At 37.9% G+C, this 18,507-nt stretch overlaps 1 protein-coding gene across 4 annotated transcripts in view; it reads left to right on the top strand.

Moving 5' to 3' along the window:
• Window positions 1-18,507, top strand: part of LOC127941763 (cell adhesion molecule 1-like) — a 270,814-nt gene that overhangs the window by 221,494 nt on the left and 30,813 nt on the right. For 3 of the 4 annotated variants that reach the window (XM_052537145.1, XM_052537147.1, XM_052537146.1), the window contains 4 exons: window positions 157-315; window positions 5,594-5,690; window positions 9,448-9,620; window positions 17,763-17,840. In XM_052537145.1, the coding sequence (XP_052393105.1) occupies window positions 157-315; window positions 5,594-5,690; window positions 9,448-9,620; window positions 17,763-17,840 (507 nt within the window). The remainder of the gene's footprint in view (window positions 1-156; window positions 316-5,593; window positions 5,691-9,447; window positions 9,621-17,762; window positions 17,841-18,507) is intronic. The other variant, XM_052537148.1, reaches the window with a different exon arrangement.

Consider the following 18,507-nt stretch of genomic DNA (forward strand, 5'->3'; position numbering starts at 1 on the left):
AGTCGTTAGGGGATCTACTTTGTTATTCGGCTCACAAGATGTAACGTATACTGTGGCCTTCAGTACATTTAGCCACCCGTGGTTTCTTGACAGAGATGATAATGAAAGTGATTCGTTTTCAATTCTATGTCTCTGATTGGTTTCTGTCTCTCACAGGCAAATCAAAAGTGGAGACCACATATGACAGGATGTTCACTGTGACTAGCTGGCTGAGGTTTACTGTCAGGAGAGAGGATGATGGAGTTCCTGTGGTGTGCATTGTTGACCATCCAGCTGTCAAGGACTTCCAGACGCAGAAGTACCTGGAAGTACAATGTGAGTGAGCCGAGATATAGAATTACTGTTATAAAAAAAAATATATATATATATATTTTGTTAATATACATTTTTATTTAGATATTTAAATATGTTCAAAATGATACATTTAATTTAGATATAAATAAATATACATAAATGCATTTATTAAATTAAATATTAATATTATATTATGTGAATAATAACTATTAGTATTTTAAATATATTTTAAGATATGTATTGTTTGGATACATTTAGATGAAGTACATTGTGAGTGGGCTGAGGACAGCTTGGCAGCATTTTAATATACAAATATAGAATTACTATCTTTGAACTAAAATATATGTCTAATCTATTTTTGTGAAGATTAAGGTGTTTTTATTGTTTATTGTATTTATTTATTTTCTGAACTATAGTGTGAGTGAGTAAAGGACAACATTCCATTTTTAATATAGGTGTGGAATTACTAATTATTTTATATTGTTTTAATTTATTTTTTAAAGTACAATGTGAATGAACAGAGGATGATAGCATTTTAAATATACAGCATTCTAAATATAGTTGTAGAATTACCCATTATTGGGTTAAATGTTAATATTATATTATGTAAATATTAGTCATTTAAATATATTTAAAGTTCAATCTTTATTATGCTATTTTTGTGGAAGTACAATGTGAGTGAGCAGAGGATGTGTGACAGCTTTTTCAATATATACATAGAAAATTAATATTGTTAGTCGTAACATGATTAGTAATGTAAATATATTAATTATATATTTTGACTAGGTAAAGGTATGTTTATTTCCTCTCTTTTTTTCTTAAGAGTTGAATGGAGTTAGGCTTTTTCTTGTTATCTTTGTCCTTGTGTTAGAAATCAGTCAGGTCTATCCTTTTCCTTGTGAGAGCAGATATTAGCCCCGCCATGTCAACTGGCTTTTGAAGAAAGATTAAGCATGTTTTTGCGCTTGGGTAATTCAGTCATGACACAGAGATTGTGCCTCTGATTGGAGGAGAGCCTTGGGCACTGTCTTCTGTGATACAGATTCAGATATGATTTTTAACTATGATTTACTCTGATCCTTAAGCATATTCTACTTGAGGTTAATCTTGCCTGTCACAGGGCTTAGAAGATCACCAGAAAGGGCTTTATGTACCAAAGGCAACACTTCTCCAAAAACTGCAGGATATTTGGGCCCTTGTGCCCAACTTTGAGCAGAAACAATGTATAACAACCCTCTATGTACATCTTAGCAATTGAATCGCTATTGGCTAGTAAAATATTTAGTTTAGTGTGTGTGTGTGTGTGTGTGTGTGTGTGTGTGTATAATGTTTGTTAAATGGCAGTTTTTTTACATATCTTAAAGTACACTGTTAACATTAGCATTATAATATTATAAACAATTTTATTTAATGATAGAAGTTTAGTAATTACAATTGAAACTTAATAACCATGTATGAATGCAAATTAGTCATTTTAACTGAACTTCTGGCTGGTGGTGTTTTAAAAAAAAAAAAATTGGCTAAACAAACCAAATACTGATAAGATAATTTAAAGAATTCTACAAATAAGAACAATATAAAATGCACTAATAATTAATGAGCTACTGAATTCATGAATATTAATCAGGTTGTGTGTGTGTTCACTCAAAATAATTTGCTGAAATCAAAACAGGGAGGATAATAGATGAGCGCCAGCCAATGAGATTTTCGTGTGTGCACATTAGTTCCGGCCACAAAATTCAGCATTCTTAAAAGTTGAAGAATTCCGAAGGAACGCGGTTATTTTGACAGGGAAATACAGCAAAGAATATCGTTTACATGTAGTGCGTCAATTCTCTCTGCGTGTGTGAAACAAAGCGACAGCGAGTCTTGTGCCGTCACATTAGAGTTTATGGTACGTTAAACACAGGTATGCTGCGCATCCATTGAGTTGAACTGAAAAATAGCACAGATCGCTTGACAGGGAGTGAAACTCTCAAGCACTCAGTCACAGAGTGTTCGGCGAGTGAAAATATATCTGTGCTTAACTTAGCCTTCCATTCACCCACTGGTGAGTTAAATCAGAGAATTTATTAGCCATTGGCTAGTATTAGACATCATTTAGTCACCCAGAGTGAAGATTTACTCGCAATGTAGAGTGTTGTAAAACCATTTTGTCTGGATTTCGTGCTCACGGCCAGCCTTTGTCATGCTCTGGGGAGAGCTGCTGCACGAGTCATTGTCTGACTCACACTTCTTTCAAAATGTGCTGCTGAAACTGGGAAAACAATCAGTGTTAAAAATCATTGAGTGAAGCAGCCTTAATGGAGTTCATTTTTACAATAGAAAATAGAAAACCATCGCTGTGGATATTAAATAAGCCAGAAATATTGATATTGCAGTTCTGCAGCTTGAGGGAAATGAAACGCTCCATGCTGGCAGTGGTATGAAATCACTACAATATCTCGTGTCAATAATTGTGTTATTAGAATTAGAGTGACCTTTTCTGTCCGGCACAGCAGCTAGACAGAAACTGGAGGCCGGTGTTTTCCGTGGATTTAGTGTTTGTGTGCCCAGAAGAGAGAGAGAGAAAGAGAGAGCGTGCTTTGGAAAGGAACTAATGCAGGGGAAGCTTCAAAGCAAGAAACTTTCACCCAGAGCCTTTCATGCGAAGAGTTTGAAGATGACAAGGGGAGAAATGGAAGGAGTCTCCATAGAGCAGAGACAAACAGGTGGATATTCCTCTTACAGAACTTCTGAGCGGGCCGCTCTCTCTCTCTTTCTCGCTTTAGACCAGGCTGTCCATCATGGACACAGCAATGTTAGTTCTGACAAGGTGTAATTTGGACAGATGGAAGGCCAGCAGATCACGTTTTGTTGATAGAAGAGGGTCAAACAGGAAAGCTTTAAGTGGACACAGCACTCAACAAATTTACCGATTACCCAAAAGCCAGTTGAAACGTCAGCTCTGAAATAATGTGATAAATCTTGTCAATCTTGTTTTTTCTTTCACTCTTGCACTTTAAACTCTTGCACATCCAAGTTTGAAATTCTGTGGGTCAAAGTGAAGTCACCGTTCAGCATTCAGTCTATTCAAAGTGCTGTAAGAGCCGGTGAAATTGAAAGAGTGGAATCTGGGGGTTACTGTGGGCGGCTTTGACATGATTTCAGCGAACAAATCTTTCACCCTTTGAATCCACCGGGACACTCAGGGAAATCTCTGTGTGTGGATTTTTTGTAAATTCCTTGACCTTTATTCATGACCTGCCTCCGACGCAAGTTCTACTGCTTATCCTGATTCATGCATACTAATCACTCTGGACTATTTACATTACAAACCCACTCTTTCATCAATCATTGCATGTCTACTGTTTAACCCACATTGTTTGTCAAAGTGAGTGAATGATGTTATTAAAGTTGCATATGGGAGCAGCTCTAATATCTCCCCCATGTCCGTGGAACGTACACATAGCGCTGTCGCATAAGCATCTGTGCAACGCCACTTCAAGCTCTATTACTGGGAGAATATTAGATTTGAGTTCCTTTGAGAAACTAGAGGGCTGGATGCCAGCCAGCACTGGAATGGAGTGTAGGACTGGAAAGGCATAGCTCAGCCATTACAACCTGACAGTTTGAGAGGATGAATACCTCCAAGGAAACAGCAGGAACCACAGAGCACGCATCTCATGTGGAGCCCACTTACATAACCGTGGTGGGTTTGGCAAGCACACCATGGCCTCATATGAATCTTGGGAACTTTAAAGGGATAGTCCATTAAAAAATGAAAAATCTGTTGTCATTTGCATTTCAAACCTGTTTGAATTACCTTTTTTTAGAAAACAAAAAAACAAAAAAACTGTTTTTGTCCATACAGTGTAAATCAAGGGGTCAAACTGACTGTTGTTCGGACCCCACTGACTTTGTTGTATGGACAAAAAGAGTTTTAAGTATCTAAAGAACTTCTTTTGTGTTCCACAGAATAAAGAAAGTCATACAGTGTTGGAATGACATGAAGGAGAGTAAATGATGTCAACAGAACAGAAAGAGTTGCAGAGGAAGAAAATGAACTGATAGCGTTGAATAATTCACAATGAGACCAAGAAAGTTAATAGTGTCAGTTCTGAGTTCACTACAAGAGGGGTTAATGGTGCTGGTATGGTCACTGATTGTCCTATATGTCTTATAGAATAGAATAGAATTACTTTTGGCAACGGCTGCACAGACTGATTATTTTTTTCCTTTATTTATTTACCCCCCCCCCCCCCCCCCTTTTTTTTTTTATTTGGCACACCTAACTGGTGTTCCTTATATCCATTATGCCTAATGAAAGGCCTGTAACAATTTTTTGCCTTTCAGTGTTTTTCATGCTCAGTCTTTTATGATTTATTTTCTTGCTGCACTCATTTGCAATCAGTGCAACAAAAAGGTAGTAGTTTCTTGTTTTTGCCTGTCATGTGCCTATATGTAGAAAGACTACCTTGAAAACAGGAACCTATTTATTATTTACCTAATATTAGAAACATTCTACAAAAGCAGCAGGGCAACAGACTTGTTTTCTAAGTTTCATCATGTCATTAGACCGCCAGACAGACCGAAAAATCCTATTAGACAACAGAAATGGACACACAGGTGTAAAACGGTTATGCAAGGAGTTTACACAAATGTGGAGCAAGTGACTGGCCCGTGTGAATCTGTAAGTCAGATCCTACCCTCCTCCGATGGTGTCGGGACACACAGTGCTGGATACTTTGACGTGAGAGAGCGTTAGTTTTGTGTCCGACGTCAGTGCTGAATGTCACCCCTTCTGCTGCACTGTAGAAACACAGCAGGAAGTCTAATCCCAGCTGAACTGGAAAAGAACTGAGACTTGCCAAGGAGAAGAGCACATTTCATGCTGAATGTAGCAGCTACGGCTGAGAGGCAAGGCTGACGCAAGGTGCAAAAAGCCAGTGGGCAACCTACTGCCAGTCACTGGAGAATAGAACCATTGAGCGGCCAGTCGTTTGAATAGATACGAGAAAGGGCAGTACTTACGGAGCAGAAAGGTCAATGCTGAAACTGCCTGAATATGGACATTGGTGATGTCATGACTTCGGCAAACATCAGGGTGTATCGATTATGTTTAAATGACTCTAAATGTAAATGAAATGGAAAAAACATTTTCATGCACACATTTTGTATCAAACAATGGTAATGCTGAAGAGACAAATCAAATGACTGAGAACAATCCAATAAGTGTTGAACAAAGCCAAGGCTGTTTAAAGTTTCATGCAGCCCAGGGGCACGAGACGCTGATGTGCTTTGCTTTTCTCCTCCACAGATAAACCTGAGGTGACGATCAAGGTGGAGCTTCCGCAGGGCCTGATTAGAGAGGGCGAGAGTCTGGAACTGACGTGTCAGGCTAAAGGCAAACCACAGTAAGACGCCTCTCTCTCCTGTGTGTTCCATTTCTGACAATATTGGCAACTTTTCAAATTGTATGGCTTGTTGTGATATGGATAAGTCTGGGTCATGGGCATTCATCCACAATAAGAACAGTCCTCTACCAAAACCCATAGGCAAACTTGTGAGTGCCAGCACAAAGCATTTAGTGGAATTAATTATACAACATTTCTGGCCCTGATCTAATTGGACAAGCTGCATTCCAAGGTTTTTTTGTGATACTGCTTAATTGGATTCTAGCCATTTCATAAAAAAATATATATATTTATTTAATCTTGATATATGAGCTTTAATTTAGTTTGCCTATGCAATGAAAATTATAAGGATGCTGGGCAAAATTGTATTTAAATTTAGTAGAGTACTTAATTAAATAAAATTAACATTTTCAGAATTAGATTTAGGCCATGAGAAAAAAATTCAAAGCAATTGAATGTGTGACAGTATTTAAAATTTGCCACAAAAAAGTTGAAAAATATACAGTGGCTCAAATATATATATATATATATATATATATATATATATATATATATATATATATATATATATATATATATATATATATATAAATGTGTGTGTGTGCGTATATATATATATATATATATATATATATATATATATATATATATATATATATATATATATATATTTATATATATATATATATTTTAATTATTATCATTATTATTTTGCCCCAAAATATAATTTTCTTTCTTTATATATTTTTACAAATTGGTTGGTTTGATGTCTAATGCAGTGAAATTAATAAATTTTTACATTTACAAAAGTGTCCAAATATTTTCTGTGGTCATTGCACATGAGCCTAAAGTGAGTTGGAATACAAGCCATACCAGTGTTTTTACATTCAACAAGCCCCATAACATCCCAAACTGAAGTGCAGCAAGAAGACGAGGCGCCACCCAAATGAATTTAATAAAGACGAAAAAACAATCAATACAGTGAGCAGAAAATTGGAAGTCATTTTCATTAAAGCTTAGAGAGGGGTTGCAGTCATTACTGTCAGACAGTGCAGGGCTTGGCTTGCCATCCCATTTGTATTCTCCGCCTCATGCCAGGTTCTCTGCAGCCCCTCCACTGTGTGTTTTTCCCCATGCCTTCCTCTCAGTAAGGCACTTTTTCTAGGTCATTTCTCCCTTTCCATATCAGGAACGTCTGCATCTTTATGCTACGCATGTATATTTAACCTCAGATTGAGACTCTTTGAGATTCCACACTCGCTGCTCGCCATCAAATGTTGTTTTTCTGTCCTCAGAGGCTGAGGATCAACTGCTATTGAATGCGAACCAGTCCTTTGTTTCGAAGCTGTGAAGGTTTTTTTTTTTTTTTCACTCTCCCCTCTTTAAACAGGATGGTAACAAGTTTAAACACTGACACAAAAACCAGAACAACAAGGGAAAAAGCCTCCTCAGATGCTCTTGGGAAATAACTACACTGCAGCAGTTCCATTGAAACTTGTGAGAACCTAGCAGAGTTTAGAGGCTCTTTTATTTTTCCACAGTGGGTTTAGCTCATTCTGCTCATCACTGTGAAAGTAGAATAGGCTGTTGTGTGCCCAGCTCAGGTGTTTAGAGAACAAAAGGAGATAGCTCGCGTTGGCAGTTAATTGAGGCAGACAAGAGAAAATCACAGCCTTTCGCTTTTTTGTTACTTTGCCAAAATGTAGTTCATTTGCCAATGCCATAGGCTGCGACATTGGTCGAATCCCACAATCTGTGTAACTGACCGCAACTAATTAGTTTTTTTCTGAGGTTATGTCCATGGCTGTTTTTAGTCTCAGATAATGAAAATTGCAAATTTTTACAGGTTAACATATTGCACACAAAAACCAGAAGTCTAATTTACTGGACTCAGCACATATGAAAGTCACGATGCGCAGCAATTTAAACTTCAAAAAAAAAAAAAAAAAACTACTGCTGCACAATTTGTTGTTCTCCAAGGAACTTCCCACACCTTTGATCAATAAATACTTGGGATTTTTTAATTTTGTAGTGATATCAATTTTGGATAGCTTCACACGGGGCACCACTAAATGCAGTGAATTTAGTTCTAAGTAGCACCTCCAGTGCAATGGCTTTGGGCTGAAAAATATTTAGTTTTGGTAACACTATTTTACAGGGCACCAGCCAAGGAATTTCGCCTTGACAATAAAGAACAATCATTGAAGTTTGTTGAATAAATAAGAATGACATAAATTCATCTGAAGGGTTTAAGAGAATTGTTAACTTATAGAGCCTCTTACTGAATTATCAGAACAAGGAAAACACAAGTGTCATCAAATGGGTTTTATTAACAAAGGGAGAGATAAGAGCTACTAACAGCTACTAAATGAATGGATAAAGTGCAAAAGATTGATAAATGCAAGTGATTTGAGTTTGGTGTTACTATGGACACGTTATCTTATGAAAAGATAAACTGAAATTTCCTTGAAGTAATAAGGTAAACCTTATTCTAGATTCAACAAATAAATCGAGAGATTATTTGTAATAAACTGACATCAGTTATATAAAATCTATTTCAGATTAGATGATCATATACTGATGTTACACACTAATGCCAATGATCTCTGAAAAGAGGTTTGGACAGAGTGATATTTATGTTCCGTCTGGTCATATGCTGAGTCCGAGCAGCGACATCTTGTACATGAAGCACTGGTGAACAATAAACTCCGGAGCACCAAAAAGGTCCGGAGGACGGAGGAGCCTTGGAGGTGAAGGTTGAAAAGAAGATTTTGAAGCTGTTACAGAAGATGGGGGCACTAATCTTGTGGTAGTTGTTGCTGTTGCGGTTTCCAAACTTCCCAAATTCACTTCTTTCAGAACTTTGTTTCTCCTTTGAATACCAGAACAAGTGGCCGATGCTGGCTTGAGGTTTATTTACTTAGCTTAAAATCCACATTTCCTGTTTAACCTACACATTGTGCTGAAAATATGAAGACCAAACATCAATGGTTAATGCTGAACATTGATCCATGCATTCATACCTTAATAGGTAAGGTTGCATACATTTTTGTATCACAAACAGCACTCATCAAGTATATACAGTTCTGTAAATAGATTTGACGAAGGTTTTTATCCATTTTGTGTCAATTAAGTGTGAATGCATGTCAAAACTTTCCACATGGCAAAGCTTGTTTCTCGAATTTACGATCATTCATACATTAATAAGAGTAAGTGTGAACAAAGCAGTTCCTGAAGGGGTTTAATGTATGTAAATATTAACACCCCCCCCCCCACACACACACACACACTAATTTGTGTTGTCTTAAGCAAAAGTCATCCTTCGCTGTCCACAAAAACCTGATCACATCCCATTGTGTGAATGCTGTTCACTACAATTTGTAAAAAAAATAAAAATAAAAAAGTTGCCTTGCTTTTTCCAGTTGTTCATGCTAAAGTGTTTATATATATATATATATCAGTGTATATACTGAAATATATTTAGTGTATGATTCACTTAGAAACAATTTTTACTAAAATCGCTAGTAGATTTCATAAAAAATTTGTAGTAGAATTGTAGAAAGATTAAATTAGTATTTTTTATATGCAAGTTTCTATGCAACTTACAATGTTCCTGCCATGTAATGTCCTATAAAACTTGAAATATTACTCAGACAACTTCTTTGTCCAAGTAAGAGGTCCCTTGGCCAGAAAAGTCTGTACGGTCTTGCTATACAACTCTAAAGCAAAGGCAATTCTGCTCTGTGTCTCCATCCAGGCCTCATCAGGTGAATTGGGTGAAGGTGGATGATGACGTGCCATCTCACGCGGTTATCACAGGCTCAGATCTCTACATCGGAAACCTCAACAAGTCTTACAACGGCACTTACCGGTGTGTGGCATCCAATTCTGTGGGCGAAACGTACGCTGACTACATCCTTTATGTACGCGGTAAGTTCAAAGTGACCGAGTAGTTATGTCACTCCAACCTTTCCCTCTTTCACCCACACCACCACTCCATCTGAGTCATGGGTCAATTACGTTGATCTCAAAGACATTTCCTTTCCTTCAGGAGACATTCTAATCTGACCATTTACCTCTTGGAATTTACTTCTGATATCTTTTGCTGCACTAAGCCTGTGGTGAAATATTTTAGCGAACGGATATACAGTTTGTCAGTAGCGAGGGAGGCAAACCCCAGCTGATTCAGATTCAGTTTCATTTTAACGATACTGTGTATAAGGCGGCAAACTATTTTTTGTTTATGTGTGCGTGTGTGGGAACATTGTATGTTATTGGTGGGTCGCCACAAAAACTTGGCTTCGCCCAGGTTGTGCATGTTCCAAAAACTTGCCCCAGCACGAAGTGCAAATGCGCCAATAATTGCGACAGGCTTTTCACACGTTTCTCCCATGAGCAGCTTGGCAGTCCTTCCATGAGAAATTCATGACAGTTGAACCAACAGAATAGAAGAGAGAGTGACACAGGCACGTATGGTGCTTCGAGAGCTCAAATCCCTCCTCTATAAAAAAAACTGCATTCAATATAACACAATCTATCAGGACGTTTTATGATTTTTGCATATGATGCTGCTTTTAATATCTACACAATTCAATCTCATATCTGACATTAGAATTGCTAATGCATAAACGGGTCTGCTGGACAGGGCTGTCACCATTTAATCTAGCAGCATGCATCTTTGTTGTGTTAACATAGTGGCACTCAAATGTATTCAACACACACATAAATGTGCGCTCATAAAGACAGGCGTTGGAGACATCTGGGTGCTCTATAGTCTTATAATTATTCTCCCTCAGATTAATAGGATGACATCTGCGAATTACAAACACAGTGGCCCTGACACATTCAGCAAGACCCACAGCGCTGCTCACATACTTTGCATATTACGGCATTCTGTCGAGGCACTGTTCAATTAAATGCTCTACTTTACAGAGATGTTAAAGGGAAGGCAAAATGAGCGTTTAGCAAGCTGTCTCAGTAAGAACACGTTTTCATACACCCGGCATATGCAATGCATGGCATATTGGAAGGGTAATTGTGAAGCTATTCATGCATGGCCTTATGTAACCACTATAAGGGTTGTTATCACTTTAAGTACTCCTCTATAATAATAAATCTGCAGATTTAGATGCAACCTGTCAAGTAGCAGCGTTCCATCACATGTCAACATCATCCCAACCATTCAGCTGGCTCATGGAAATATCTGATGGGGCACCACTGGTGGTCCTGGCTTACTTAGTGCCCAGATGACAGGGGAACAATAACAGTTAAGTGTGCTATATACAGTAAGTGTAAGAACTGAACTCCAGATATAGAATATAGGGTTATACTTTTCTTTTCAATTGTGAAATTGCAGTTTAAATTTGACCGCCAGCGATCACCATGCATTTAGTTGTTTCAAGAGCAGCTTTCATAGGAAAAGATCACGAGGGTGGGTAAATATAGAGTTTAAAGCATATGATTAAAGCAAAGAGAATCAGATGGACCGATCAAATTGAGACTTGTATGCATGATTAATGCTGCAAAGGTTTAGATAAGCCTCTTTATTACCTAGAAAATTCAAAAGATTTTGAACATTAAATTAGATCCAATGTATGTATGTATTTATTTATTTATTTCATTGAAATAATGCATATTTATTCATTTTTAATCAGTTTTTTTATTTATCAAAATAAACTTTAATCGTTTTTTAAGACTTTGTAAAGTACAATTTATTTATTTATTCAACCATTTATCAAAACAATGCCACTTTAACATTTTGAATTTAAATTGTAGCATTATTTCTATCAGTGGTTGCTTAGGAATGGGGTAAAAACAAAGCATTCAACACATTAGAGTTAATAACAGATTCTCTGTTTGTGGTAGCAGATCTTCCTGAGCCCTCGATAGACAGCCAGAACAGATGTACTGCAGAGGCAATTTTTCTCTAATGCGTTTGTTCCCAGACTGTTGTGAAGCTAAGTGATGGAGAACACTTGGAGGGTGGCTGGCACTAAACTAGTTATGGGGAAAAAATACATTCCCTGAGACATTTTCCAGGGCCCCCATCCCAGCATGCCCCTGTGGGGGAATGAGATCTAACACACCGGCCTGTAACAAGTTTACAGAGCGCCTCTAACCTAATAAAGACTACCTTTGCCTTCACAGCCCTGGCCTTTAATATTGCGCACTCCTCCTCTGCCTGTCACCCTCGCTCACGTTTCCTCTCCGTAACAATTCCTCTATGTTTAGAGGGCTTTCCTTTGGTAACTCAGAGCCGCCCGCAAGAAATCGATCATGGCAATACACTTCTTTAACTGTGCTCAGAGTGCCATACTGAACACAACACAAACATGATTTTGTTCACTTGGTGGGTCAAGAATTAGCGTTCCCATTGCATAATTGTGATTTCCAGGCCTGGGAAAGTACTTTAATTTTTTCTAATTTTACTCTGACCTTAAACATTTAATTGGCTAAATATTGCTCATCTGTAGAGTAAAACTTTCATGAGAGTTATAATCTGATTTGTACCGTTCATTTTTAGACATTTTTGAAAGCTAATTTTAAAACGGATAGTTCACACAAAATTAAAAAAATGGTCATGTTGTCCCAAACCTGTATGACTTTGTCTCTTCTGTAGAACACAAAAGAAAATGTTGACAATAATGTTTCCCATGTGTGTCCAAAAAAAGTCAATGGGAACCAAAACTGTTTGGTTATCAACATTCTTTAAAATATCTTGTTTTTTGTGTTTTCAGCAGAAGAAATCATTTGTTAATCTGTCTTAATTTGATTATTATTTCTTTTTTCTTATCCAGTATTCTCAAATAAAAAAATGAGAGAAGGTGGGACCCCTGAATAATGTGTTGTGGCCACAGAGTACTTGTGCTAAAATTACATCTGATCACAAGCCAAAGTAAAGCATTGGGCCGCGGTTCCTCTTCCTCTGAGGGGATCCCCTATGTGTTTGTGTAAATGGCAAGCATAAACAGATATTTGTTTTAGTGTAAACCTAAATCCTCAACCCTCGCACATGAACCAATGTGGATACAACACAGCTTGCTGAAATCACTTTCCATGGAGATTGATAAACAGCCTGATTTTGTGACAAGCCTCAGACTTGTTTGAGGCACCTAATTGTCCCTTATATCCAACAACATGTGTAGCGCAAGAAGAGTACTGAGAAAGAACAGCTGGAGGAACAGCAGTCTTCCAAGCAGCGCATGTAACTTGAGAAGATCCAGTCTCAGTCCAGCGAGCTCAACATATGTAGGGAAAGAACAAAACACAATCTACACTGCTGTCATGGTGGGTCCAATCCAATCCCTGTGCTGTAATAATGGAGCCGTAAATCACTTCTCCCCATTCTTAAAGCTTGCTCACTTTTATTCAATTTGCCCCATCAGTGTTTCCCTTACAATTCACCGTAGTGGTGACGCACATATTTAAAAGTCAGATTGCCCTGATAAATTCGGATGCTGTCAAACACGACCTCGGCAGCCCGCCGTTCAAAAATCCAGTCATCTGTGAATTCAGACATGCAAATGTGCTGTATTAGAATTGCCTGTAAAACCTTCTTATTGGATGTCTGAAGATGAAAGAATGCATGGCAAATGACTTGCAGGATTTCGTGTCTAAACTAAAACTAGAATATCTGAACCATCCTGCATTTTTGCTTACAGAATTATATGACAGTTGTTGATGTATAATTTATCTAAACTTTATGTGAATGAAGTAACTGTGAAATTAGAAAAACAGTGTGTACTGTGGATACCATTATTTTGGATAGATTCAACATTTAATTCAATGATGTAATTGAAATGAATCCATTCATTCACACAGATGCTAGATACTCTCTGTTCTGCAAAATAGATACTTGTTGCATTTTGTAAAGGTTCTCATATTGTAGAGTTGCTTTGTAATTATTGAGAAACATTTCATAATTCTCATAACATGGTTCAGCTGGCAGATTGGATGGGTGCTGTTTTTAAGCACTCTCGTGTCTCATAGCTCTAAGGCAGAGGAGTCTCTCATCCACACCCATTTTATCCCGTCTGCCAGAGTCATTAACAAGGGCCGTCTCCTAAGCCCTCCCTTCATTAGCCTTTCATTGGAGTCGATCGCTTCAGTGCTTCTGTCAGTGTCAGATTTGCAGGTATTTATTGTTATTTTACACTGTTCACTCACCTCTCTCGCTCATTGATTCTACAGAGAGGAGGAATGTGCAGTCTATAGAGGAGGAATGCACTCTAACTGAGTTTACACTATAGCAAGGCAAATGTGCCACTTCTGCCATTTATTGATATGATGTCCTTATTAAAATGCTTCTGCATATGGTTTCCACCTCTGGAAATATCGCGCAGATCCTAACAGGTTATTTTCTAATGCAGTGCTTTTTAAACTTTTAAGTATAGTACCACCACCAAATCAGAAAATCAAACTACTGTAGCACCTACTGTAGTCACAACAGTGTTTCTTCTGATTTTATTTTATTTGCTTATGCATTTAGAATAGCATCTCTTTTAATATTATCACCTTATTTTTGTAGATTTTTTTTTTTTTTTTTTTTTTTTTTGTTCTGTTTAGTTTTTCCCTCACAAAATAACAATTTACTTTAATTTGGCAATATTAGGCTAATGTTTACATTCTGTCATTTATTTATTAACTATTTTGTGGATTTTTTGCTACACTTACCACCTAGAGATCTAGTGGTACACATTCTGAAGTGACCACTACCATTATTTAATTTGTTGTGTATGTGTTTATACTTGCGTTCCAATGGGACAAAGCCTTAGGCAAAGCCTAAAACTGCTATATAGTCCCAAATAATCATACACATTGCAATATATGGGTAAAGCTCCCTCCCTTGCTCTTGCTAGTTTTACTACAGCAATCGAAAATCTACTTGATGACAGAAGGTTGCTGATGGGCAAATCAACAGCCCTGAGCACCCATTGCTAATCACACTATTACTCACGTGTGTTTTTCCCTCTCTGTGTCATTCCTGAATGACTGTTATCCTTTAGGAGTCCCAGGACATACCAGGAAATGCCATGCCGATTAAAGTACTCATCTAGTCAGCTCCTCGTACGTACCTCGCTCTCCTGATTCCCTTCCTTGCCTCTGCGAGCCACTCATGCGTTGGTCCGCATCTCATTTGGGAGATGTGCCGTTTTAGCAAGTGGCTCAGCAAGGGAGAGAGTAAAATATGAGTTCTCATCCTAGCGTTAGCCTTTGCGAGTCTGGGGAATCGGTGTAACCGGCAGTATTTTGTAGTGGTCCAGGTTTAATGAGCCTGCTACACACACACACACACACACACACACCCCGGCCCATTTCTATGATTCATAATGTGCCGTGATAAACACATGCTGGGATGACATAGCAGGTATGCGCTGTGAAAGTCAATGAGCCCTGATACTCTGAGGAATCAGTTTGCCTTTCAAAAAGATTGCTCTAAAAAAATACAAAAATGGACTGTTTCTAAATGCGGTGAGTTATAGATCCATTTGGCCTGCCAAGTTTTTAATGAGCTATTGACACCAGTGATCTCAAACATCTGTTGGGCATTCACAGTTCATAACAGAGTTGCGCCAGTAAAGTTGCGCCTCCGCCGAGTATAACCGAACATGTATTAAGTAGGGTTTAAGTTTCTCGTTCTTTCTTTATTTAAACATTTATGTATCTGCTAGTTCATACAGCATTAAGCTTTTCAGGCTCAGCATGCATTATTTAATGCAAATGTAGCCTATAGTGATTATTGATCAAATGTGCTGCTGCTTGTAAAGTGAGCTCTATAGATGTATTTGCCATGATTGACTGCTCTCTGAGATTCCTGTTTTTTTTTTTCTCTCTTTTTGCCATGGGATATTAAGGATGACCAAGTGTTTCAAAATATTAAACATTTTAGCCCCTGTACTTTCAGAGAGATGCATGACTGTGTCTACAGTAAATCCTACGCAGTTTAGCAGGTTCACTCAGTCCGTTTCATCTCCAGCTGGAGAAATCAACATGGCTGTTCACTTCTGGAAGGTGTCTGGGAGAGAAATTCTCACATAGCTGCGATTGCCTTGTGAATCAGTGTAGTTCGAGACAGGTAACAACTTACCGCTGACAACCTGCGATCCATTAAGGTTTTTTATTGGCATGCCAAACATACAAATCTTTGAAAGTACCTTTTCTGACAGAAAGTGCAGTAAAGCAGTCACATTCGCTCCTATATCTTTAGGAGATAGGCTGAGCACAGAAGTGCATACTGTAGCTTTGGATTATTTTTATTTAAAATTGTAATATTATTTCACAATATTACTGTTTTTACTGTATTTTTGATCAAACATTACACATTATATAATCTTATTTTTAATAATCTTACCGATCCCAAGCTTTGAATGGTAGTGAATGTCCCAATTATAGTAGTACTATTAAAATTGTAAAGGTGGTTAGGGTAAAAATAACATTACCATGTCAAAGTTGTTTTGTCTTTTTATGTTACTAATTTTTTTAACTGTCAAAAGCAATGTGTTTAAGGTCTAAATGGGACCAGCTTTATAATTATTTAAAATGTTTTTTTTTTTAAATACATTGATTAGCTGATAAGTCAAAAAGTCTCTTCAGCTGTTGTTGTTGTTTTTATTTTATCTATAAATCGAAAAAAAAAAATTGTACAAAAATAAATTCTAAAATGAACCAATCATATTTATTTTTCTTTAGCCCAGAGTAGACATAATCCTGAGTTTTTATTGTTTCACACTAAATACGTTTCCATACACTTCCAATTAATTCGATTTTGCTCTGACTAAAACAATGTTTTGTCATTTTAAAATGTCATGTCAACATGTTAATCCAATGTGCAACATGCTTTACAACATTAAAATATTACATTGCATATTGTGTTGTGTGTATTTGGACAGACAGATGAAGACTGTAATATAACTGTACATGTACTGTATGTACTGTTAAGGGCCGAAAGTGTCCTTAATAAGTGTTTAGTGTGGTGTTAAAAGCCCTGTAACACATGACATGAAATACGTAGCTGCCATTTTCTGAGTGATCCCATGTATCAACAGAGGAGATGGAGGCATAGTTCCTCTCTGCCTGCGCTCCATCCTGCTGGATGTTAATCATCAGAGAGTGGAAGCGTTTCTGGGCTCCCACCAAGCTCTTTTGATGGAGCGCAGACAACAAAGTGGAGAGGGGAGACAGCCGACCAATTTCCCCCACCACAGATGTTAACACAGTGGTATCTGTCTGGACGCGCTGGGCAAACAGTGGCGCAGGCCTCGTCACTTTTCACGCTTGTTATCTCCACATCGCTCGCCTCCCCTTCCGCTCCCTCCTTTCCCATTCCTCATTTCATGAATGTTTGCCTGCTTGTCTCTCCATGAAAAATCCTGATCACCCCACGCACCGGACTGGCTAACACTCCTGCTGTTAACTCGCCAACATCAAACACGCTAAGCCAGTCACAACCGCCACTGTCTCTGGGTTCCATCAACATTGCGTCCAGCACTCCACACCATGAATTGCTAAATCAGAAGCAACATTAGTAGATGGTAGGGAGGGAAAGCGGCTAATGAAGTGTGAAAATGCAAAAAAAAAAAAAAAAAATTACAGAAACAGGAGAATGTATGCCAGGACCCCTTCTGTGTGTCATCGCTACGGTCATTTGTTAGCATGGACATTTTAAATTCATAACCATCTGCATTTTATGTTTCCCTTCATTTTTAATCATTCCCTCATGTCATCATTTCATTTTGGTTGGGTTTCTTTTAATTGCTGTTAAATGCTATTTTATTCTATTTCCTAAACACTACATTAGCAGTAATTGTTTACACACACACAAAATATGTCCTCACAGTACATTTTGCAGTTACCATGTGTAATGACTTCTTTCATTTTGTACAATAGTTACAGAATGTTTGATAATTAATCTACAGTTTATATACTAAAGACTATATTTACCATCTGTTGAGTAAAGCTACACATATTACACAACACAAACCTGTCTCTCTTTGTTGATTTGATCATGTTTGGTTTAGTTTTTCCTGATTTTTCCCCGTATGTCATGTTTTTTTGTTGTGTTTTTCCATCTAGATGCCCTTACCACAACCCCTAAACCCACAACCACCACCACCACCACCGCCACAACCTCCCCTCCAGACATCACACAAGGTATGGTATGACCTCCATCCACCAGCTCAACCTGACTGTTTGTGTGTGTGTGTGTGTGTGGATGAGAGAGAAAGAGAGAGATGGATAGACCGCCAGCAGCTAGCCAGGCCTGATAAGATTCTCTCGCTGATTATGAGTGGACCCTGTCCCATGTGAGACCGGGCCAGGGTTGGGCCGAGCTCGCAGCACTGTCAATGCCACATGTCAGAGCTGGCCCCCTTCACAAATTCTCTCAAATTTCAGCCCGGTTCGCTCCTTTAGCGGCCTAATCTTATCAGGATCTGGCGCTGTATCCTGGCCTGTCTGGTGCAGGGATTACAGAACCCCCTTTATGTTTCCTGTGGGCTGACAATGACGGCAGAGTCTTTGTGGCCAAGAGAAACTGGGATCAAGCGTGTACATGTTTGGATTTCTCATTTACCAAGCCAACCGCATCTGACTGCACAGGTGTAATGATACAAAAATCTGGTTTTTGTTTGTTTCATTATATTAAATCCCTGTACATGCTATATTTCATACAATCTGGTATCCAATAGTGCAAAGTCCAAAAAGTCTCAGTTTCAACATTTTGAACAAGGACCCTACAAACATTTTCTTTTCTTTTTTTCCCCCTTTATTTTGATCCTTTATTTGTTTTGTTTAAATCTGACCATATTTGGTCGAGATA

The sequence above is a fragment of the Carassius gibelio genome, chromosome A21 (assembly GCF_023724105.1).
Source record: "Carassius gibelio isolate Cgi1373 ecotype wild population from Czech Republic chromosome A21, carGib1.2-hapl.c, whole genome shotgun sequence".
In the NCBI taxonomy this organism is placed as follows: Eukaryota; Metazoa; Chordata; class Actinopteri; order Cypriniformes; family Cyprinidae; genus Carassius; species Carassius gibelio.